The sequence below is a fragment of the Dermochelys coriacea genome, chromosome 2, assembly GCF_009764565.3.
Source record: "Dermochelys coriacea isolate rDerCor1 chromosome 2, rDerCor1.pri.v4, whole genome shotgun sequence".
NCBI classification, from domain to species: domain Eukaryota; kingdom Metazoa; phylum Chordata; order Testudines; family Dermochelyidae; genus Dermochelys; species Dermochelys coriacea.
The window spans coordinates 17,424,962-17,449,888 of record NC_050069.1 but is presented as its reverse complement, the minus strand read 5'-3'; the positions used below and the strand labels follow the sequence as shown (position 1 = coordinate 17,449,888).

General features: G+C 41.1%; 1 protein-coding gene across 1 annotated transcript in view; it reads right to left on the bottom strand.

Annotated features, from left to right (window-relative positions):
- Nucleotides 1–24,927, bottom strand: part of KCNQ3 (potassium voltage-gated channel subfamily Q member 3) — a 318,729-nt gene that overhangs the window by 10,993 nt on the left and 282,809 nt on the right. Inside the window, exons 9-12 of the mRNA XM_038390679.2 lie at nucleotides 21,856–21,882; nucleotides 8,438–8,625; nucleotides 6,545–6,647; nucleotides 1,634–1,765 (exon numbers count right to left, since the gene is read on the bottom strand). Of these exons, the coding sequence (XP_038246607.1) occupies nucleotides 1,634–1,765; nucleotides 6,545–6,647; nucleotides 8,438–8,625; nucleotides 21,856–21,882 (450 nt within the window). The remainder of the gene's footprint in view (nucleotides 1–1,633; nucleotides 1,766–6,544; nucleotides 6,648–8,437; nucleotides 8,626–21,855; nucleotides 21,883–24,927) is intronic.

Here is a 24,927-nt window from a genome sequence, read left to right as displayed (position 1 = left end):
CACTCTAGATTTAATCCAGCAGAATGGGAACAGAATTTGGCTCAATATTTGCAATCCTCTACAACCATTTCAATAATCTAATAAATTTCTGGCAGTGTTCATATTTAGTTATCATCATAGTTTTCATTATGATGAATTATTTTAGTGGTTTGAAACAAAAAAATAGACATTTCAGGCTGCACAAAGAATCCCACCTGCAAAACATTCACTTGTATTTGGAACCAAACTGGGTGGAACATTTTGGAGCCTCTCACATGTTCCATTAACTTCTTTTAAAATTATTTCCTCATGTTCAAGCACTTCTAATCTAGAAGTGTTAAAACATAGCATGAAAAGCCATCTTGGTACTTCCAACATGACCAGAAGTGAAAGACCTGGAAAGCTAAGGAAACCACTTGCTTTTCTGAAATTTCCATTCAAATTATGCAGAATCCAAAGGTTCAGGTAAGTATGGGTAAGAATCTAGGCTGGGATTTACAAAGGAGCAGAAAGGAGCTAGTTACCCAATTTCCATATTGACATCTAATGAGATTTAGGCTCCAAAATGACTAAGTTACCTTTGAAAATGGGATTTAGGCAACTAAGTCCCTTGCTCTAGTTCCACAAGTTACAGGCTAGATGCAAGAATTACTTGGTGAAAGTCCATGCCCTGTGTTATGTAGGAGGTCAGACTCTACAGTGGTTTTTTCTGGCCTTAAAATCTATACATTAGAAGTTATTTTAATTAAGGAGAATAGCCACCGTCATATAACGTTAATAAAAGTGAAGTGGAACAGAAGACACTAAATATGCAGACTACATAGAACAAACTATATTGAAAAATAAATTAAAACAAACTATGAAGTATAAAGAAAAAGAACAGTGTAGTTTGTTTTTAAAAGGTGAAAGATAAGTTCCCCCAGGTCCAACCATCAACAGAGTTGAACTGAATTTACCTAGCTCAAGAGAAATCAAACAACACTACAATAAACCTTCTTGGATGGCTCAACTGTTTGTTTTTACCTGAAGATCTGTAACAGCTCCAGACCTGATTCTTCATTACCTTGCACCTTTTGTGGTCATTTATTTTACATCTATGCAAAGTGAATCTAAAATCGCTACATTCTCATTTGGCAGCAATCACTTTTTTGCAGTTGTGTAAATGATCATACAAGGTGCAGGTCAATAGAGAATCAGGCCCAGCAATGTCCAGGAATGGCTGCCATATAATACAACTACTACTTTACTTTTATATGTTGTCTGTACAGATGAGATAGGTGACTTGCCCAGGGTCACACAGAGAATCAGTTGCAAAACTGAGAGTCATTTCCAGGGCTTATGACTCCCAGTTGCTTGCTTTAACTACTAAACAATGTTCCTTTCATATGTGGTTATCATAACTACTTGTTTATCTTTCCCTCTTAGAGGAGACACTCCCAAACTATTTTTAAGGGGTGAGTTGATAAACCGGCTATAGTTGTGTGCTGGATAGTTTAAAGATTCTTTGACTGATGCTGGAAGGAACCACCTTTGTTCCTGTGTCATTAGCAGCATGTTGAGTTAGGGTGAGCTGTCTAGCACATACACAGTACAATTTCACTTCCTCATCACACACACACGCTCCACATTTATCACATTCCTGCAGCGATCTTACCTTGCCTGAAGGTATTTTATTCTGGAAAGCATATCAAGGTGCCCTGCTGAATATTGCTCTATCACATCCTTTACATCATAAGGCCTCAAAGTCTCCTTGAATTTTTTTTTATAGAGACGAAACTGTAGAATTCTGCATAGTAAATTGAACAATTATTAGCCCCCTACATAAACAGCACAATGGTCAATTATAGGTGAAGCTCTAGTCAGGCAACATTCTTTGCATGATAAAGAATTGAACATGTGATATTACGTCAACCTGAGACAATAAGTCACATGCAGGGAATATCTAATAATAAATCATTGTTAAGAACAGATTTCATATTTTGCTATTCATCATTAGCAGACTAGACTTTCCTAGAAATACATATGGGCACAGTAGATCTTCCCAATATCAACCTAATTAGGCAAGGCCCCAGGCCATAAAAGTCAGATCTGGATCTGGATTTTGTACAACAAAGTATAGGAGTGTTTGTTTCGGGAGTTTTGGTTCAATTTACTATACAGGAGGAGAGATTAAAAAGACTGGAACTTTGCAGCTTGGAAAAGAGATGATCAAGAAGAGATGATAAAGGGTCTATAAAACTGTGATTGGTGTAAACAAAGTAAATAAGGAAGTTGTATTTATTCCTTCACATAACATAAGAACTAGGGGTCACCCAATAAAATTAATAGGCAGCAGGTTTAAAACAAACAAAAGGAAATACTTCTTCACACAACACACAGTCAATCTGTGGAACTCATTGTCAGGGAATGTTGTGAAAGCCAAAACTGTAATGGGGTTCAAAAAAGAACTAGATAAGTTCCTGGAGGATAGGTCCATCAATGACTATTAGCCCATATGAACAGGGATGCAACTCCACGCTCTGATCGCCAAATGCTGGGAGTGGTCGACAGAGGATGAATCATTCAATGATTGTTCTGTTCATTCCCTCTGAAGCACATGGCATTGGCCACTGTCGGAAGACAGGATACTGGGCTAGATGAACCATTGGTCTGATTCAGTATGGCCGTTCTTATGCTCTTAAAGATCATTTGTAAAATGTATAGCAGGCCGAATCATTTTGAACCTGATCTGCATTTCAATTTCAAATATTAACTGATCATAAGCCAAAGCATCCTTTAAGAGCTTTTTAATTAATTACTTCCAGTTAGCATTCAATTTCTGTGTAAACTATATTATATTACATACATACATACACACACACACACACACACACACACACACACATTAGGTTCATATCCCATTGAGCTTACATAGAAAGTGAATTAATCAACTGGGGTTGCACAGAGCTGGAGAGAGATGCTAATTTATTCCTGCTTGTAAATATCATGCAGACAACTCAGTCTTAAGGTTACTGGTCTAATGTGGCAAAATGAAAAAAATCCATGTAAAATAAATGAATAAACACATCTTTCAAATGATGCTGCAGTAACATATATTAGCTAGCTTTAAACCAGTCCCTGATCTTGTGTCCATAAATTTAAAGTGTATATAAGGGCAAAATACATTAATATTCTGAGAGGCACAATATTGGAGTTTGTGAAAGAAAGATCATCTATATGGCATTTTTCCTTCTTATTTGTTACTTCCGTTAGTTTATATGAGCTTTACTTTAGAGGAGAAAAATAATGAACCACCCAGTCTCTAAACTATAAACCAGCATGGGTTAATTTAGAGGTGTTAGAGACCATACATTAACAGGCAAGCCTCCACTAGGGCAGTAGTAGTAGAACTTGATCCCTGAAGTGCCATTTCCTATTGTAATTCAGAGATACATCTGCATTGTCTCTAAGGGTATGTCTACACTGCAGCTGGAGCAAGCCTCCCCGCCTAGGTGAACAGACATGAACCAGCTGGGCTCATGCTGGCATATGAAAAATAGCGGTGTGGATATTGCAGCATCAGTTCAGTCTTGGGCTTGCCACCCAAACTCGGACCCAGGGAGTACAATGTTCTGAGGTTGGATGGCTAGCCTGAGCCTCTGCTAGAGTGGCAATGTCCACACTACTATTGTTAACACGCTAGTGCGAGCCCCACCAACACAAGTCTCTGGGATGGACTATCAATTATTCTGCTTACTGCAGTTAGCCATTTAGTAGGCCTTTGCAGGAACTTAGCATAACTAAGGCAAAGCTGGGAGGGAGAAGGCAGCGACCACATGGAGTGAGCCTGACTCTATGTCGTCTCTGAGAAGCTGGGGTAAGCATCTGTGAAAAACAGGAAGTCTATCTATATTTGATTTTTGGTGTGTGTATGTGTGTCGGGGACCATAAGACTGCAGATTCTGCAAAGACAAATCTATATAACTAACAACTTAAAAAGCGTTTTCTTAAAGGTTTTTCTTTGATTAACAGTTGATGTAATTGTACTAGTTACTAACATAAAAGGGGTAGACAGGTCCCAGGAATTTGGATTTGACCTTCTGGACATCTCTTGGAATTCCCAGAGACAGACCTATAGCTGGCCACTTGAATCTTGTCATTTGACCACTTGAGACCCCTCCAGACCATGGGTAACTATTGTTTGGGGGTGCTCTATAACCTATTGTGTTTCTGTGTGCTTGAGACTAAATAAAGCAGAGTCTCTGAGTAAAGGCATTCTGGCGAGAGTGCTGGAGACTCATAAAGTGAAGGCTTTAAGTGAAATCACTTGATTTTGTGTGATTTGTGCCAACCACATAGCAGACAGAGGTGCTGCATCTCCCTTGGTTTATTTCCTGGTACTGCCTCACAGAGAGTAATGTTACTGAGAACTTTGGGTTTAAGGAACCCCGGGTAACAGACACACCCCAAGGATACAACTATGCTGCAAAAAAAAGCTTTGTTGTTAACTAACTCGGGTTAAAATAGCAGTGAAGACACAGCAACCTAGGTTAGCAGCTTGAGTCAAAGCTGATAGGGAAATCTGGGGTTTAACTCGAGCTGCTAGCCTGAGTTAAAAACTGAGTCACTGTGTCTTCAGTACTATTTGAATCCAGTCAGTTAACGTGGATGAATTCCTTTTTTTGCACTGTAGATATACCCTAAGTCAAAATTTTAGATGGGACACCGCATGCACATGTACTCATTGACTGGGTGCACTCATTATTTAAGGACACTTCTGAACATGGCCCCTTAGGCTTCTGCTACAGCTGCCAGCATATTCAAAGAATGGTGGACACCCTCTTTGAATTGTCCCTAAGTAGGATGTGCTCAACAGAGTCTGAGGAACTCTAGCACCTGCCCTTGCATGGCTCTTTCACCTGGAAGATGGTCAGGTTACGGTGAAGAATTAACAGCTATGAATGGTGAGTACAACTGCAAGGAAAGTCAATTTTTCTGTGGCTTTAGTGTAATTTTCTGAGTGGGGGAACAGCAAGCTGCTACTGAGCTGGTTTCCTATCCTAGATGTGTGGTGTGCATTACTGAACCTTGGAATTGACCTCTACTGCCAGCATTCAGACTCTGAAGCATGTTTCTTGTGATACCGAGCAAGACGCGTCACACATCTTCAGTTACAGTCTGGGCCCTGGGTCTATTAGAATGTAAAAACTGAAATGGGGAACAGAGGTGACATTTGGGTCAGCTGGAGGCCACAGGATCGTGTGTCCATTCCTACCCAGGAAATGAGGGGCTTTCTGTGTTGAAAAATATCCGCAAGATTTCACATAAATATTTCTTGTAATTTTCAGTAGAAAATCTTAACAGAAGGTTGTTTTCAAATTTAATTAAGAAAGCTTTGCTTGAAGAATGAAGATATTAAAATATCATATGCCAGATATATCCAAATGTCTAATTATGTTCTATAATCAGCAAAAATATTAGGATAAATCATAAATATTACAGATTGAAAAGACCTATTAGGTGTTCTAGGCCATTGCACAGCATTGAAGGTTTGTTTCCTATTGTACATAGGGAACTGTTTTGTCCTGTCTCATTTAATTTGGAACAATTTACCAAGAATTCTCCATCACTCAGAATTTTTAAATCAAGTTTAGATGGTTTTCTAAAAGATCTGCTCTAGGGATTATTTTGGGGAAGTTCTATGGCCTGTGTTATACAGGGGGTCAGACTAGATGATCACAACGGTCCCTTCTGACCTTAGAACCTATGAAAAATGTCCCAAATAATGAGGCTTCCACCAATTTGCTAGTGAAATTATTTCCCAAGCTAATAGATCTAATTGCCAGGAAGTTTATCCTGATATTCTGCTTACATTTTCCCTTTCTTAATATCATCTTTCTCATCGTCATTATATCCCTTAGTACCAACCTAAATAATTCCACTGTGTTACTGGTGTTTAAATGCTTTAAATGTTTGTTGATTCATCGTGTACTTCACTAATCATTGCTTTAGCAAGCTGCAAATATTGAGATTTTTTAATAGCTACTCAAAAATCCACCCCCCCCAAACCATTTTGTTGTTATTTCCTATTATCCCTGGAACTGGTCAAAATTCAGAATTTTTGTTCCATGGAAAATTCTGACATTTCAAAATTTCCTTTCATCTTGAATCAGAAAGAAAAGTCAATTCCCCACAAAAATGAAAATTCCAACCTTATTGAAGCACTTAATTTCAGTAAGGTCAAAGCACTTTATCATTTTGACATTTTATATTATAAATTATGCAATAATAATATAAAAGTCAAAGTCATAAATTCAAAACAAAGTGTTTTGACATTACTGAAGCAAAACATTGATAATTTTTTGTTGAATTTTTTTTTGAAATCAATTATTTTTTCTACAGAAAACTGTTCCATCTGATAATTTTTGACTGACTCTAGTTATCTCCCTTCCACGTGCCTACTGTGATCTAACTCCCTACTCCATTTAAAGACCCAACAACAATGAACAACCTGGTGACATGATGCAGTGATTTCCCATAGGCCAAGCATTAAAGGTCAAAGCCAGTACTGATAAAGGATATTTACCTGACAGCTCGAATGGCTGCCTTCAATGTGGGGATCATATCTTCCATAAGGAACTCATTACTGTAACCCCTATCTTCAGTCATGGGATCCCCTGTTCCTGCATCTGTAAAGAAGGTCAAACACATGCATGCAAAAATCAGACCACAATTTACAACATTGTTTAAAACAATATTAAACCAAGTCAGTAATATAAACTAATTTCAGTCAATAATCACCCATGAGAAGTTCCTTTGGCCAGAATTTATCCTCTGAATAGGGTGATGTCCCCCTGCATTCTTCTACACCAGGCCAAGAGAATGCAAAGACATTTTGTGGTTTCAGAAAGTCTCCCAAAATTCTAGCCATTTCATGAACCATCTAGAGCTTTCCTTCTTATCAATTGGATTTAGGACCTCCTATTTTTGAGGAGTTTTAATGAATAAGTCATTGCCAAAATAGTCTATTTAGTGGGAAATGAAGATAAAAAAAGAAGAGGAGAAAATGTGATCTGAAGACTGCCACTGGCAAGGGCCATTTTATGGAAGGTTGCGGTTGAAAGGCTGCCCTCAGGTGGTGACCTATTGCCTTTCTGAAGAACTTGTTCCTTTCTTCAGACTGGATTTCCCCCATGTCAGACCAATGCGGATATAGGATCATTCAGGCATTCCCTGTGCACCCAAAATTTCAGTAACTTCAGCAGGAGTCTGAGGTGCAGAAGGATCAGGCCCACAGTGGAACCTTCTTATAGTAAAGGTATTTTTTCCACAGAAATTCAGTAAGGTACAAATCTCTCCCTCCCACATGCTCCTGTGGCTACAGAGGCTCTCTGGGCAGTGCAACTGCTGTGGTTCCCCTGCACAAAGTGGGACAGGATTTACGGGGATGTATAAGTGAGGTGAGCCCCCTGCTTGGTGCAGATCCCCACTGTGCAAGGAGATGCGCGGCAGAGAAGAGGACAGGTGTGCGTGTGGCCTGGGACAAGACAAAACCTAAAATCAGAGGTTCCTTATAACTGAAATTATAATTTGAAAATTGCACTTGATAAACTGAGACCATTTGGGATTTTCACTTTACATCACTATAAACCGAGGGCCAAATTCAGCAGCAATGTGAGAGGCGCCCAGGGACTAATCTAGACTCTGTTACACTGAGGATGCTTCAATGGCAATTAGGCTGCCTTGGACCTACTACATCCTACTCTAACAATGTATGAGAGTCTGAGATGCTGTTACTAGCATCCTAAGTAGCTGAAAGAAGGTGTAAAGTAAAGCACCGTAGGGTCAGGCCTACTTTAACTCACACAGTCTTATACCTCCCATGAGTTGCTTTTTTTGCTATACTTCTCTCTCAGGCAGGGGATAAGACTCAATGGCCCAAATTCACAGATGATGTGTAAGGAGCTGGGTGTCCAAGTTACACATTGGCCAGTTCAGAGAAGTCCAAGGGAGTCTATGTGAGCAAGTTTAGAGTGAGTTTAAGTTACTGCAACAAAACCACTGAGAGAATCTTCAAAAAAGCGTAGATTATACTAGCCTAGAGTGTCACTAGACTTTCTTAGATACATGTAATCACTGCCCCTGAGTTCCCATATTTCCACGCTGACTATAAGTGGGTTCCACTGAAAGCGTATCAATACAGAACATGTTTGGTTTTGAGGAATACATACACTTTATTTTGAGCATTGCTTTGCTTGGATTCCAGCATTATTTTCCAAATCTTCCCCCAATGTTCCATAAATTGTCCACGCAAAGGCAAAGAGTAACTGTGTCTGCCCCAGATTATTTTAATCATGTTGATTTGCTATTTTGAAGGTCATGAAGTCTCAAAAGGAGATGGATTAAAAAAATAAAAAGCCATGGTAACAGGGTGAAGGAATCTGGGAGGGTTAAAAATGAATTAGTAGACATGTGCTACCTTCTGAGCTTTGCCAAAAGGCGTACGCTTTCATTCGGAATGCAGTGCGAAAACGCTCCTTATTATTCAAGCCAACATTCTTAGGCTCTTTAGAAGGACTTTCTTCAATGGCATCTACATTCAGAGGGGTAAATAGCTTTCCTTTAGTATTGGTACCACGAACCCGATCCAAGAGACCCAGCTTTTGGCTACAAAATAAGCAAAAGTGATCAATTTTCCTCCGTTAATGCAGACCAGTACACTTTAACTTGCTTTCATGATGCTGTTCATATATCAGATCCCAAATAAATGTTTCACATACAAGAAGGACACTGCTGGAGCTATGGTAATTGATCAGTGTCTTTGTAACCAACAACTAAACACAGTTGAGAATTCACTGTTGCGGGGGGGAAGGGGGGGCACTATAACATCAATGCAGCCAATGTTACCATCCTCTCTACCTAGTCTGCCACACTGCTTCTGCTCCATTAACCTGGCTGAAGTGCCAGCTTTATCATTAAGAAGACAAACACCAATATTTAGCCAGTATCATTATCTGATGATAGGGAGAATTGGCCTTTTCAGCTCAATGCCCTCTTTAAGTGCTGGTAGGGTGACCAGATGTCCCAATTTTATAGGGACAGTCCCAATATTTGGGGCTTTTTCCTATATAGGCTCTTATTACCCCTCACCCACTGTCCCGATTTTTCACACTTGCTATCTGGTCACCTAAGTGCTTGGTGCCTGTTAGACTATTAAATGAGCTGCCCGTGCATAGTGATGATGAATGAGAGAAGCACTGGACTAAGAATAAATTATTTTCAAAACAGCACAGACCACAAAGACATTCCTAAGCAATTGCTCCGTACATGGCACTGCAGGACACCCAGTTCTCACCCATTTAATTCCAGTCAATATTCATGGTAGGGGAAATGACAAGGGTGTCCTCTGACTGATAAGAATTTAAAACATTCTGATGCCTTTCAGTCCTCTAGCTATTCATTTTGTTGTCCTATAAGAATATTAATGCCACAAGAATGTGTGTTCTTCAGGGGACACTCTGCAGTTGGACCCACATTGGCCACTACATGCTAACCTTTGGACTGGCACCTGTGATCTTTCTGCAGGCTGAATTACTATATTCATAACCAAGGAGATTACTAAAACTGCTTATGGCTGCCCGAAGTTATTTGGCACTCCTCAGGGATTCTCCTGCAAGGATTAAAGTATGGTGGACAAGGTGTGGCTTGTGGGACAAATGCAGATCCATGAGAAACTGGACTACTCTCATCTTTACAAGGAGGTATGGCCATTCAGACTATAGGAATGTAGGATATAGGACTGGAAAGAGCCTCCTAGAAAGGACCTCACCAAGTCCAGTCCCCTGCTATCCCAGGCCATACAATCAAGCTACAATCAGGTCATACAATCAGCACACATTGTTCCACCTTGATCTGGACATTATAGCTAATGGCAATTGCAAAATATTTCACTTTTTCCAAATTATTGTGGCCCTCAACTATCCGTCTTATCTAAAGCTAATCGACTGATGGAATTGCTAAGGTGCCTATCACAATGAGTTATGTCCTAGAGAAATTGATATTATTTAAGATAAATCTTTGTATGGTGATGAGTTTTAGAAGGATTGTTGTTTTTTTTTAAAACAGTATGGTCAATGTGAACACCGTATCTGTAGCCCAGTGATATCAGTACCTTGTATTTTTATATGTAAAACAACAATGAAATGCATTATATAAAACTCCCCACAAAACATGGACACACCTTATAATTTCAGAGCAGAGATTAATAGCTACATAATTTTTTCCCCTAGCAGTATAGACTTTTCCCATTGCTTCCTGAAATGTGTATGGTGTATAGTTACAGTCACACTGGTGATGAATGCCTGTATTTCTTTGCAGAAGCTAAAAGCAATGCTGCAGATAGCAGCAAAGGTGTTCAGAAAGTACATCCTTTGTTCAGCTGGGGGACAATTTGGTCCCTGTTGCAAATTAGAGCACCCTTGGGGCTACTCTAATTTGCACTGGCTGTAGCATCTCCCTTGAGGCCTGCGAGCCCACGATCACCTGAATGCAGCATGCTCAGAAATCTAACTCAGGGAAAATGAAGATGAAGATAGTAAGATCACTTGGAAGATTGCTTAGATGAGTCCTGCATACACCTTGCGGGTTACACCACAGAGATTCTGTTTGCTTGTTCAACTAAAATATAAAAGCACATTTCTCAGGAGAAGCTGCTTTTGTGAAAGGCCTTAAAGGAGAAGAGGGTGCCATTGGCATTCCCCTCAAAGGAGATTTTGGGAGTAGGGACTGAAAGAAAGAAGGCACAGAAGTGGGTTTGGGGGTCAGAGTGCATTAGATGAGCAGCAGGGACTGAACAATCATGGAGAAGAAAGACACATTTGAAATGGGGAACAAAGAGTTTGAATCTGATGAAGGAAGCAAAAAGGTGAAGTTATTAAAGTGAACTTATTTGAAAGAGGGGCTGAGCAGGATCAGAGCTGGGCAAGGCAGAGGATTTTTGCAGCGGAGTTTTAGACAGATTGGAGGAAGGATGGGGTGAGATTCAAGGAGGAGGAGTTACAGCTGCCAGGGGATGAGAAGGTCAGATGGAAAGTGGTGCTGAAATGTTCAGAGCATCCTATGTGCATCAGATCTCCAGTGGAAGTAAGCTTCTCACTCACCTTGTTAATAATGATGAGCAAATTGCAAAAGCTAAAGAGGTTCACTTTGGGTGAACAGCCTAAGGTTCAAAGCTGTTTGCAAAGCAAGTGCTCTAGTAAGTGAGATTGTCTGGCTATGTAGACTCCCTCCTCAGGCCCTTCGTTACCAGCACTCCCAGCTATCTTCGAGACACCACCGATTTCCTGAGGAAACTACAGTCCATTGGTGATCTTCCTAAAAACACCATCCTAGCCACTATGGATGTAGAAGCCTCTACACCAACATTCCACACAAAGATGGACTACAAGCCGTCAGGAACAGTATCCCCGATACTGTCACGGCTAACCTGGTGGCTGAACTTTGTGACTTTGTCCTGACCCATAACTATTTCACATTTGGTGACAATGTATACCTTCAAATCAGCGGCACTGCGATGGGTACCCGCATGGCCCCACAGTATGCCAACATTTTTATGGCTGACTTAGAACAACGCTTCCTCAGCTCTCGTCCCCTAATGCCCCTACTCTACTTGCGCTACATTGATGACATCTTCATCATCTGGACCCATGGAAAAGAAGCTCTTGAGGAATTCCACCATGATTTCAACAATTTCCATCCCACCATCAACCTCAGCCTGGACCAGTCCACACAAGAGATCCACTTCCTGGACACTACGGTGCTAATAAGCGATGGTCACATAAACACCACCCTGTATCGGAAACCTACTGACCGCTATTCCTACCTACATGCCTCTAGCTTTCATCCAGATCATACCACTCGATCTATTGTCTACAGCCAAGCGCTACGATATAACCGCATTTGCTCCAACCCCTCAAAGACAAACACCTACAAGATCTCTATCATGCATTCCTACAACTACAATACCCACCTGCTGAAGTGAAGAAACAGATTGACAGAGCCAGAAGAGTACCCAGAAGTCACCTACTACAGGACAGGCCCAACAAAGAAAACAACAGAACGCCACTAGCCATCACCTTCAGCCCCCAACTAAAACCTCTCCAACGCATCATCAAGGATCTACAACCTATCCTGAAGGATGAGCCATCACTCTCACAGATCTTGGGAGACAGACCAGTCCTTGCTTACAGACAGCCCCCCAATCTGAAGCAAATACTCACCAGCAACCACACACCACACAACAGAACCACTAACCCAGGAACCTATCCTTGCAACAAAGCCCGTTGCCAACTCTGTCCACATATCTATTCAGGGGATACCATCAGAGGGCCTAATCACATCAGCCACACTATCAGAGGCTCGTTCACCTGCGCATCTACCAATGTGATATATGCCATCATGTGCCAGCAATGCCCCTCTGCCATGTACATTGGCCAAACTGGACAGTCTCTACGTAAAAGAATGAATGGGCACAAATCAGACGTCAAGAATTATAACATTCAAAAACCAGTTGGAGAACACTTCAATCTCTCTGGTCACTCGATCACAGACCTAAGAGTGGCTATACTTCAACAAAAAAGCTTCAAAAACAGACTCCAACGAGAGACTGCTGAATTGGAATTAATTTGCAAACTGGATACAATTAACTTAGGCTTGAATAGAGACTGGGAATGGATGAGTCATTACACAAAGTAAAACTATTTCCCCATGGTATTTCTCCCTCCCACCCCACCCCCCACTGTTCCTCTGATATTCTTGTTAACTGCTGGAATTAGCCTACCTTGCTTGTCACCATGAAAGGTTTTCCTCCTTTCCCCCCCCTGCTGCTGGTGTTGGCTTATCTTAAGTGATCACTCTCCTTACGGTGTGTATGATAAACCCATTGTTTCATGTTCTCTGTGTGTGTGTATATAAAACTCTCCTCTGTTTTTTCTACCAAATGCATCCGATGAAGTGAGCTGTAGCTCACGAAAGCTTATGCTCTAATAAATTTGTTAGTCTCTAAGGTGCCACAAGTACTCCTTTTCTTTTTGCGAATACAGACTAACACGGCTGCTACTCTGAAATTAGTGCCCAAAGTTAGGCAAGTGGCCTCATTTCAAATAATGCTGAGCCCTTGCAGGTTCCACGAACTGTGGGTGCTCAGCACCTCTAAAAATCAGGCCTCTAGATGCCTAGAGGTTGATTTAGTTGCACCGCTTTAGTCACTCAAGTTTGCACACTTTGGCCTGAGGTTACTAGCAAGGATGAGCCCAAGCAATGAAGTTTAGGCCAAGGCTTCTTCAAAGTTCACTTTGATTTGGGCCCATCTACATTTTCCAAAAATCACCAGTTTTGGTTGAGTGAAGACTGAGAAATTGTCATGGGAAGCATGAACTTCCTGGTAAAGGTGCCAAGTGCTGAAGAAGGCAGCAAGTAGCAGAGATTGTTTGGTTGGGGGACTTCTTCAAATATCCATAGAGGGCCAGAGGAAGGCTCATTCAGAAGAGTGGAGGGAGGGAAATGTGTTGGAACTGGGCATGAACTACATGTTGGCTATGTATTGCCTCCATGTCCATCTCAACTCCTCAGGCCTGTCTAGATACATGATGGGCTCCCTGCCTTACAATTCAAATGGCATACAGTGTTAATTGTAATTCCTCTTAATGCAGACAAAAGGATTCTACTGTATTATCTCTGGTTTGGAGATGGAGAAGTAACTCTCTCAAGGTCACAGAAGTAGTCAAAAGTTGGATCTGGAACTTCTGAGTTCCCAAAATTGCGCTCATTGAAGCATTAGCCAGACCAATGCTGTGAGAGTGTGACCACAAGGACATGGAAGTGTATTGGGACAGAGCTACAGTACAAAGAAACTCGAAAGCTTATCTCAGGATTTATTCTAAATTCGGAGCTAGAAATCCCTGCACTGGTTGTGTCAAAACAGGATCCCCCTTGCTTTTCCACACCTCCCTTCTGGAATGTAGGTCAAAATATTCCTCTCCATTCAAAATGACAGATCACTTATTTGCAGCAAAGATCTCAACTGCATATTCCACAGGATGTTCTCTCTATTTTATTTATGCTAAATAATCTAATCCTAAATCATTCCCAGATTCTCCTTATAGGGCAAAATTCTATCCTTTGAATCCATGAGCAGAATAATGCCCCTGCACTTTTATTTTTTTAAGTCCTTTATTTTGATTCATTCTCCAATATTTTAGGTTGAAATCTGATGGAGAACTCTCAAGCTAATAGCAACACTTGCTACAATATTAAACAATTACACAGTGGATACTGACTTTCATGTCTGAACTAAGGCAGCTACAGCAGTACAATATTCAGGATATCATAGATTCATAGATTCATAGATACTAAGGTCAGAAGGGACCACTCTGATCATCTAGTCCGACCTCCTGCACAGCGCAGGCCACAGAATGTCACCCACCACTCCTATGAAAAACCTCACCCATGTCTGAGCTATTGAAGTCCTCAAATCATGGTTCAAAACTTCAAGGAGCAGAGAAGCCTCCCTCCAGTCAACCATGCCCCATGCTACAGAGGAAGGCAAAAAAACCCTCCAGGGCCTCTCCTATCTGCCCTGGAGGAAAACTCCCTCCCAACCCCAAACATGGCAATCAGCCAAACCCTGAGCACATGGGCAAGATTCACCAGCCAGATACCCAGGAAAGAGTTTTCTATAGTAAATCAGATCCCATCCATCTAATATCCCATCTCAGGGGATTTGGCCTATTTACCCTGAATATTTAAAGATCAATTACTTACCAAAATCCCATTATCCCATCATACCATCTCCTCCATAAACTTATCGAGTAGAATCTTAAAACCAGATAGATCATGCATCAATTTCACTTGAAAGAAATGTTGCTCAGTGCATTGTGTACTAAAACTCTCCGGATATAAAAAATTAATTGTCATCAGACAAAGAGTGGGCTTTATTCTCATCTCCAGCAGACGAAATTTGAATCTATTAAAACAAAGGCCTGGAAACATTTTATCTTATTTCATGATTTCCTTCATGAACACAGCACGTGCGTGACTCAATATCAAAGTATTAAAGCATGCGGCGATCACATCACTCTTCATAAGTATGACTAAAGCAGTAGTTCCCACATACTCGTACAGGTATGGCTACTGGTAGAGCTCAGGCTTCTGGCATTGGTATTGGAATGGGTTTTGTCCCTTTGGTATGTGGTTCCAGGGCAAATTCCTCCCTTACACAAAATTCTGATTCTGGGATGGAACTTTTAACAACTTTCATTGCAAATCCTAAACATGAAGTGGTTACAGAATGAGGACCTTCATGACAAACTTGCAGAGCACCATCACTGCCACCTCCCACTCAATTGTACGCACTCCCAAGCTGCAATGGAATCTGAATTGCTCCAAACTTCAGTCTTGTGCAACTATGCACAGTCTCAAGTTAGATGCACCTATGCTCCATTGTGGATCATATGAAACTGCTGAATGGGAAGCAAGCTGATGTGCAGCACAGAGGCTCAGCATAAAGCCCAGATGCTCAGTTCATTGATACAGAAAAATTCTGCCCTCAGATTCTCACTTGCAATTTCCACTGAGGTCAGTGTGAATTGTGCTGGAGTTTCTGAGAGCGGAATGTGATTGCTGGGTGTATGAGCAAATAGTGAACAATATTAGCTAAGAAGCAGAACAAACAAAGGACAACCTTTGTTAACAATGTGTGTTAACCTGAAACCAGGGGCGGAGACATTATGTAACCTTTTGACCATTGGCTACTGTGCTTATCTTGTCTTGCTGCTAGACCTATCCAGGGGTTTGGGACTGCCTACCCTGTCATTTTCTTCTGCCCATGGAAAGTCCATATAATTCATTATAATCAATTGTTTGGCAGTGTCTCTGAGCCTAATAAGCAAGGTGACACTCCGCCAGCGCTGTGCGTAATAAACCCACGTACTTGATTCTACACAGTGTCCATATTTTGTTCCTTCAAACAGAAAGTTTTGTAATAATATTTTTAGATCTGTTTTCCAGCTCAAATAACTGGAAGCACAAGGCAGTCATGTTTACCCCAATGTTTACTATATTAGTAATTGTATCTTATATGGGTGAGCTTAGCTCTGGGGAGCTAAACCTATATTGCATTAGTTTATAGAAATATAGTGCACAAACAACACATGTAACAGGTCAGATTTTCAAAAGCACTTAGCTTTGGCCTAACTCTGCTCCCACTGAAGTTAATAGGATATTGATGTCAATAGGTCAACACTGAGTCCTGAAAAACCCATCCTCAATTAATGCTCCAATATATCAAAAGCCTTCTGTAAATTGTCTTAGTGATCACTCTTCCAAAGTACTTCCAAACATTAGCCAACTAATCCTTGACACACCTCTTTGAAGAAAGTAAATAGATATGACATTCTGCACTCAGAGAAAACACTATATTCAGCCCTAAAATAATCAAGGACAACTCCTCCTGATAACTCACACCTATACTTAAGGAGCCAGGACTAGAATCCTAATTCATAAGGTCCAAAATTGCAAATTTCTAACATGTGAGCTATAGAATAACTCTTTTAGCTACTAGTGGTAGTAGTAAGTCCCTCATCCTCTCAGTGTGTCAGCCCCCAGAAAGCAACACCGTTCACACACAAAGCCAATATGTCACAGATCCTTCCATTAGCACCCTGCGGGCCCAATTATTCAGAGAGATTCTGAGCGCTTCTTGGGAGGCGCTCAGCAACTTGAAGGCTTGGGACATCTAGGCTGAGTTGCCTACAAATGTTTTCATGTTGGGGGGTGGAGGGTGCATGGGATAGATGGAAGAAGAATTAATGAGCTACAGCAGAATGATAAGAAAAAATTGAGGATAAAATAAAATGCTTGACAATTTAGGCAAAAAATCAGTTTCCACAATAATGCATCTAGACAGGTCCCCTAATTATTATTTATTATTTGTATTTCATGCACTTGCAATATGCAAGACACAGGCCATCTGCAGGAAGATGCAGTTTTTGCTCCAAATTGCTTACTATCTTAGGCCCGGATTCAACTTTACTTACATGCTTAAAGTTAAGTTCTTTGATGAATCAGGGTCTAAGATCCTGGTCCTGCAAACACTTATACACATGAGTAAGTTCACACAAGTGAGTAGTACCAATGAACTCGCATGCAAAGTTATTCACATGTGTTGGTGTTCACAGGATTGAGGTCTTAAAATAATACCTAGGTCTTATGCAGCACATTTCATCATTGGATCTCAAAGTGCTTTTACAGATGGGGAAACTGAGGCACAGAGTGGGGAGGTGAATTGCCCCGGTCATTCAGCAGCCCAGTATCAGAGCCAGAAATAGAACCCAGGTCACTCGAATGGCAACCCAATGTTCTAACCACTAAGCTACACTGCCTCCCTTAACATCTTTTAAACATTATCCATTATGTGCTAGCTATTTTGTGTCCTTGCTTTTTTTTTTTGTTTTTGTTAGATGAACTACTGTTGTAAAAAAAGAAAGCACAGGCAGAAAATGGCATGCAGCAAACATGAAAAGAGAAAGATAGGCTCAGTTATTACAGTATATACCTAAGTTTTCTTGTGATGCTTGATCCAAAGAATGACTCCCCAGTAAATATGACATTACTGTAAAGTGAAGAAGAAGTTGTTAAGATGAGAGGTTAATGGTTATTAGTGAAACAGTGAAGTATGGAAAGGGCCTTCCATTTGTGCTTTAAAATGTGGGGTGCAGATCAGAGGTTGGGCTCCCCCCCCCGCCTTTTCTGTTTTCTGCAGGTCCATTCAGAAAAAATGCAGACAGTGACATTTTCCAGCTGTCATTGCAAAATATTATTTTATTTTTGTCATGCTATTGTTACCAGCAACACAGAAATATTAGATTATACACAATCCTTTATAACAACATATTAAGGGACCTGGGTAGCTCTTTTCATCCAAGGTTTTCAAAATGCCTTTATATTTATGTATGTTTATTATGTATGTATTGTATCAATCCTACTTTAGAGCTCAGAAAAGAGAGATGATAAATGATGTGCTGACAGGCAGATAATGAGACAGCGTCAGAGTTTGGAAAGAACCTAGATCTCCTGATACCTAATCTCATAGTCTAACCACTAGACAATGCTCTCTATACCCAGTCAAAACTCTTTCTGACTTTGTGTAAGGGCTATAGAATCAGGTTCAAAACCCTGAAGGACTGTCTTTACAGGGCCTGATATTCAGAGATGGTGAGAATCCACAGCTCCAGTTGAAGTCAACGGAACAGATGTCAGCACTGCTGAAAATTGGACCCACAATTCCGCCCTTGTCTCTCTCACCAACAGAAGTTAGTCCAATAAAAGATAGAACCTCACCCTCCTCGTCTCTCTCAAATACAGAGGAAGTTTGCAAAAAGTTGGAACAAAAAAGGCATATTTCAGGATCCCACTCAAAATTAGTGGAAGCTTTGAAAATGTACGCTTAACACACATACATTTATCAACTAATGGTGATAAAGAACTCCCACTGCAAAATGAACCTCATGTAAGGGGATTGTTGTCCCCTGATTAAAACTCAGTAGGGGTGTTTTGGTTGGATAGCTCCCAGTACCAAAAGAAAGGGGAAGGGTCGATGGAAAATCAGGATCCTGAGACAGTCTCCAGGGGCAATGGGGAGAGGCCAATGCTCCAGGTTAACATGATTGACAGGGTGGGCAGGCTAATCAGGGAGTCAGGGGGGTCCCGTCCTCTTTGTGAGCCGGAATTGCCAGGGTCAGACAGAGTGGGGCTGAGCTAAGGAGAAAGCAGGGGCCCAAGCGGAGCTGGGGAGCAGAGCCGTAGCAACCAGAGCCAGAGGGGCCAGAGAAGCAGCCCAGGGAGCTGGAGGCAGAGCAGCAGCAGGGCTGGGGCAGAATGATGGAGCTGGAGCTGAGACAGAGTGGAGCCGGGTGCGGTGAGCAGCTGGGGAGAGCAAAGGGGACCCTGGGCAGTGGGCCCAGCACAGGGAGATGCCCCCAGCCAAGAGGCTCTGCAGGTCAGACTTGGAGGGGGATTGTAACTGTGATGGGGTGGGGGCAATGCTGGGAAGAAGGGTCCGGCCACCTAAAGCCTGAGGGGTGGGGCCACCACCGGAATAAGTGTCCAACCCGCAGCATTCCTGCGGCACAGCCAGGGCCTGGGACATGTGAGGAATAGACTGAACTTCCCTGACATTCCAGAGACACTGGTTGTGATGCCCTGTGCCACAGAGCGGAGGTTATGTTTCCTTTAACCTTTCCCATTTTTTCCTTATTTTTTTAAATTGGTTGCAGTTTAATAAATTGTATTTGCTTTAAACTGTATGTAATGATCAGTGGGTCAGGGAAGTGCCCAGTGCAGAGAGAGTATCCTGGAGTGGGGACACGCAAGCCCCTGCCCTAAGTGACCACAACAAGGTTGGGGGTTGAGCCCCCCCCCCAGGAATCTGGGGCCCAGCCTGTTGGGGTTGCAAGGACTCTGCCACGCAGGAGAGTGGAAGGGGAGCCCTTGAGGTCAGGCAGGCCTCTGGGTAAAGGAAGTGGGAGCGAGGACTCAGATCCTTTCGTTAGCCCATTTCACCAGGATAGTGTATAAGCCAGGAAAGTTCCCCTATGGGATTAGATCTGAGTCAACAGACAGGCCTTGCAATGCACCCTGGAGAAGAACAGATCTAGGCTATGTCAGACAAAGGAGGAAGAGTGAATTCATCTTTCTACAGCAAAATTTCTGTGCGATACTGCACTCATAGTAACTAGTAACCCAGTATTTAAGGTGCTCAAGGAATGAAAGGCAAGTGAATAAGACTTCTGGCGTGAAGCCATAACCAGGTAAATCCTGACTAGGGATGAATTAAGAGAATGGGCTAAATGCTGCCTTGTAGAGTGTGGGTATGTACCATCTATGGGGAGGAACTGTTTTTCAAGGAGCAGCAGCAACATGCACAGCAGAACTGAATCTACTGGGAAGGCATACCCAGCATTCGTACCAGAGTCCCATCCTTTCCTGTCAGCATCAACCATCCTATCCTGTGCCAACACCAGGGACCATGGACAGTCAGGTCTGCTCTTCATCCAACCACATCACATAACTGCATGGTTTTACCCTACATGGAAGGTGAGATCCAGTAAAACTTCGGGGTGCCACAAAAATTATATCAGCCTACCCTCTTCACAGACACTTTCATGTAACCTCACCACTGGATACATTCCTTTTCCCCCCTCTACAGCCTCCTCAGTGGCCTTTTCCTCTCCACCCCAAACAGTCCACCCCAAATAGTCACATACAGCTGTGAGTCTATTGCCCCACTGGGTCCAGATTGCAAGAGTCTTGCCTTAAACCACCCCTGCACCTGATTACTAATATTCTATTTGTTCATGGAAATGAGAGGAAGACAATACTGAATTCATATCAGAGTGTGTGTGTGTGTGCGCACGCGTGCACACACTACTCTCATTGAAATCATATGGAGCTTTGCCACTGTTTTCAGTGGGCACAGAATGGAGATTTAAAAAACTATTGTTCATCACCCAACCTTGCCTGAATTTGAATCTATACACTAGTTAATTATTCCTAGCTCCTCTTTGACAGACACAGCTCAACTCCTCATACTCCCCCTGCACTCCAAAACTCAAACAATACACTTTGCTGCTACAACTTTCTCACTACGAGTTTTGTGGCTGCCAGGTACTGGAGACACGGTCGCTTTCTGTGCCACTCCCTGTACTAAGAAAGCATGCCTTCATCATTTGTTTCTATACAATGTTAAAGGAAAACTGGAGTGTAATATAAATTATAATATCCTTTATTAAATCTAATTAAAAAGAAGAGCAAGTCACTTAGCAATTTTAATTGTGCTAATTGTAATAAAACAATTAGCAAGCAGACAGGAAGCTGTCATATTGACAGCATCATGGGGCCTGATCCAAAGACTACTGAGGTCAATGGGAACTGCGCACACCTGCCTATTTATCTGGAGTGGTTCAACCTCTCCTGAAATACTCATTTCCCCGTGCTGTCTGGCAGTAATGATTGCAAGATCAGTAACCATTCTGCTATTGTTTAAAAAGAAACCACAACCTAGGGAAAGAAGGGATTCTAGGGTAATATTTTCAAAAGCACCAAAGTGACTTAGGAGCCAAAGTCCTACTGAATTAATTGCTTTTGAAAATTTTATCCTTGGTGTATACATGAATTCCTAGTGTGTTAAGAAGCTGCAGTCTGACTAATATCACATCCCTGCTCAGTCACTGAAGAAATCTTACTTCTTTTCAGTAGGGATTTGCTCCAAAGTCAATGGGAGTCTTCCATTGGGAATGCCAATGGACTTTACATCAAACCCTAAATAAGAGTTGTTTTTTTTAAGAACTGCCAAGGGACTTTAGTAATAATGTTCGTCCATCTTAGGATTTCATTACACCTGTTCTCAAGGAGCTTGTGAATGTAGTGAATTACAACAATCATGATTTCTCATATCAAGATATTGCGGTGTTATTAACCAACAATGTTAGTTAGAAGATCCAAATTCTCCCAACAACAACCTGAATGCTAAGCCATGGTTCTACTGCTTAGTCTAACAGAAATCTATTTAGGCCAATCCTTACACATAAACAACTAGTTAGGATAGATACAAAAATTCCACAGTACCATACATTTTATACACATAGTATCTTTGATCCATTATTAAAGGGAAGAATAAAGGAAGCACTCAGAAATACATTGTTTAAATTGTTTTTAATTAATATTTACAGTGTTAATAGCATTTTTTGTTCGTGGCATGTGAGCCTCCAAGCAAAACATTAACCATAAGGCATTCTTCAACAATGATATTAAAGCAAGGATATAATCATGACAGTTACATACCTGGCAGTACCATCCAATTGCTCTTTTCTTTTGGGGAAAAGAAGAGCGAAAGCAATAGGAAAAAGTAAGGAGAGAAGAAGTGTGTGTTAAATTTAGAAGTTTTCTTTCTGGCATTGCTGTAGAGCAGTGGTTCTCATCTTTTCCATACTGCAACCCGTGTTACAACAGAAAAAGCTCCGGCATTCCCCTCCCAACTAGCCATAAAGAAAAGAAGGTGGATATAACCCCATGCAAACCTGTTTATGACCCTTACGTTGAGGACCCAGTCTTCAGCGAATAGCTAGGTCTATCACATAGGGCAGAGCAGCAGTTGGATTGGCCTTGCTTTGAGCAGGGGGTTGGACTAGATGACCTCCTGAGGTCCCTTCCAACCCTGATAATCTATGATCTTAAGTTCCACATTTCGCTTCAATTGTAAAGTCACCCATGTAAGCTTGCCTGGATAGGCCAGCTTGATATCGCACCACTGAGTCAGAACTCCCAGTGGTCACCAGCTCCATTGAGGGAGCTGAGAAATAACATTTTGAACAAAACACTGAGCTCAAGGACCTCTTTGGAAATGGTTTAATTTTTCCAATGGACTGTGTGAAACTAGAGACTGGAGTAGTAGAGAGACAAATAAGAAGAGTAGAAAAATTAACTGAGTCCTAAATAAATACTTCCAAGGGATTTTCCCCCTGGAAGATTTATTTTATAATACATCCCAGACCAGTCAGGGTGAAAGATGTTGTGAATAAAACAAATTGTGAGTTATTTTTTCACTAATGGAAATGTGACATGTTCTTTTTTCTCTCAGCTTACTGGTTTCAGATGTAAACAAATGCTTCCCCAAATCAATTTAAGGAAATACTGTGGAATGCTAACTGCTGCTAACTATAAGTGCAGTGAGCACATCAAGTTTAATCCTCTTGCAGAGATATTACAAGCTCCAGTCATATTTTGCATCCACAGAATGTTGCTGGAATCAGTGATAACACCATAACTGGAACAAACTCTACGTGTATCCACCGTAGGCACAATGCTGCATTAGTAGGGATCAATAGTAGAGAGTAATTGTAATACTTAGTATTCATATGACACTTTTAATCTATAGAGCTCAACGTGAGGAAGGATTATTATTCCCATGTACAGGCAGGGAAACTGAGGAACAGAAAGGCTCATACCCAGGTCTGCAAAAGATTCCATTAATTTGGGATGTTTCTGGTTTTTTGCACCTAAACTCAGAGAGCAGATTTGAAAACAAACAAGAAAAAAAGATGACCCCCCACTTCCCAAAAAATACATGTTTCTCATGAACTCTCTCCACTACAGTAGCCTATCCTTAACTAATGGCTGCAAAGGGATACAATTATAAAAATCACTTAGCCCTTCCCCCCCAGATTCATTGGACAATTAAATAATTCCGCTTACAAAAGGCCAACATTAGTTCAGTTAATTATTCTGTTCTACATGGGTTCTGATATCACACCCATCATTGTGATATCAAAACACTCTGGCCAATACAGTTCAAGAGGGAGGGGGAAGAACCCTCAGCATTAACAAAATCCTTACACATAAAAAAATACTATCAGTTCTGTGCATGTTGGTCATCTATTCCCAAGGTCTCCTGTAAAATCCAGGTTACAAGTGCCCTCATGATTCAAAATGGAGGCACACAAAGCTGCTCTGAGATGTCATGCTGTGTGAAATCCAGAATACTACAAAAGAAAATTGACTCCATAATAGACTCTTAGTTTTCCTCTTTGTTAAAAGCCAAGTTCTGCTCGTTCTCTCATTTCAAAGAGGACTAGATCAAAGTTAACTAACAGACTGCTATGTGAATCAACAGGGTCCACATGGGCAATTAATCTGCAGATTCTGTGGGATAGATTCACACCCCAGCTGGTCACAAACTATTTGTTTGTGTAGACAAGCCAATAGAAAGAAAAGAAAAGAAAAATCAAAGACCTGTTCATCAGGTAGATTTTTCCTAGTTTGTCTCCCAGCTGTGCGACTCCACAAAGCCCTCTCTAAAAGCAGGCTCCCTACCTACCAGGGTGGATAAAGATCAATGATTTAAAAAAAAAAGATTTTTTAAATTTAAAATTGGATTTTTTTGATAAAAAGCTTTTTGAGGAAAAAAACCTATCTAAAGATAGTTTTAATTAAGATACATTGTAGCTCAAAGATTTCTCATCATGGAAAAGGGATTATAAATTCTAATTTTATAGTATGAGACAATATATTCATGTAATGTTTAAGAAAAGTTTTGTAAATGAGTTCCAATAGTTCATGAATTAGGTTTCCAGGGGCTTCTGTATAGATTATTTAGGTTAATCTTTCTATCTACACAATGGGACTCAGTGCTCAGTCTAGAAGATACCATCAGAGATGCTTAATTTTGCAGTTCTCAAACTGTGGATTTGTGTCTCCAGAGATAACATGCTTGTTAACAGCAAAAATGGTTTCAAATAAATAAATAAATAAATAATATATAGAGGTGAGAAATAACAGACCTCAACCCTATTGTCCCTCTGCAAATTTGCGTACACAGAGTCAATCCCTTACCTCTCTCTAAAAGTGTAAAGTTTCAAAAAGTTCAATGAATAGAAGATTGTTTGGGGCGGAATAGATCTGGACAAGGAGAAGAAGTCTGGAGATAAATGTGAGAAGGGAGGAACAGGCAGTAGAAACAAAAGTGAAACTTTTTGAGCAGCATATTCCAAAGGCTTGAGGTCTTTCTGAGTGTAGCCCTCATTGATTTGAGATCTACCGTACCAGCCTATCACTAGAAGAGAAAACCTATAATGGCAGCAGGCTGTAAAAGAGACCCAGTTTGGGAATATTTTAATGAAGTTCTTCTATCTGTGGGTAAGACTGCCATGCATGCAAAATGCAAACAGTGCAACAAAGAAATGAAAGGCCTGGTTGCCTGAATCAAACAACATCATGAGAAGCATTCCTTCTCAGGAGGAAGCTGCATTGAAGATGAAGAAAGGAGGATCTTATATAAATATAGTTGTTACTCTATGGTACTATCATTTTAGCTGCAGTTGTGATAAAAAATAAATAGCTGAAATAGGCAGATCATCC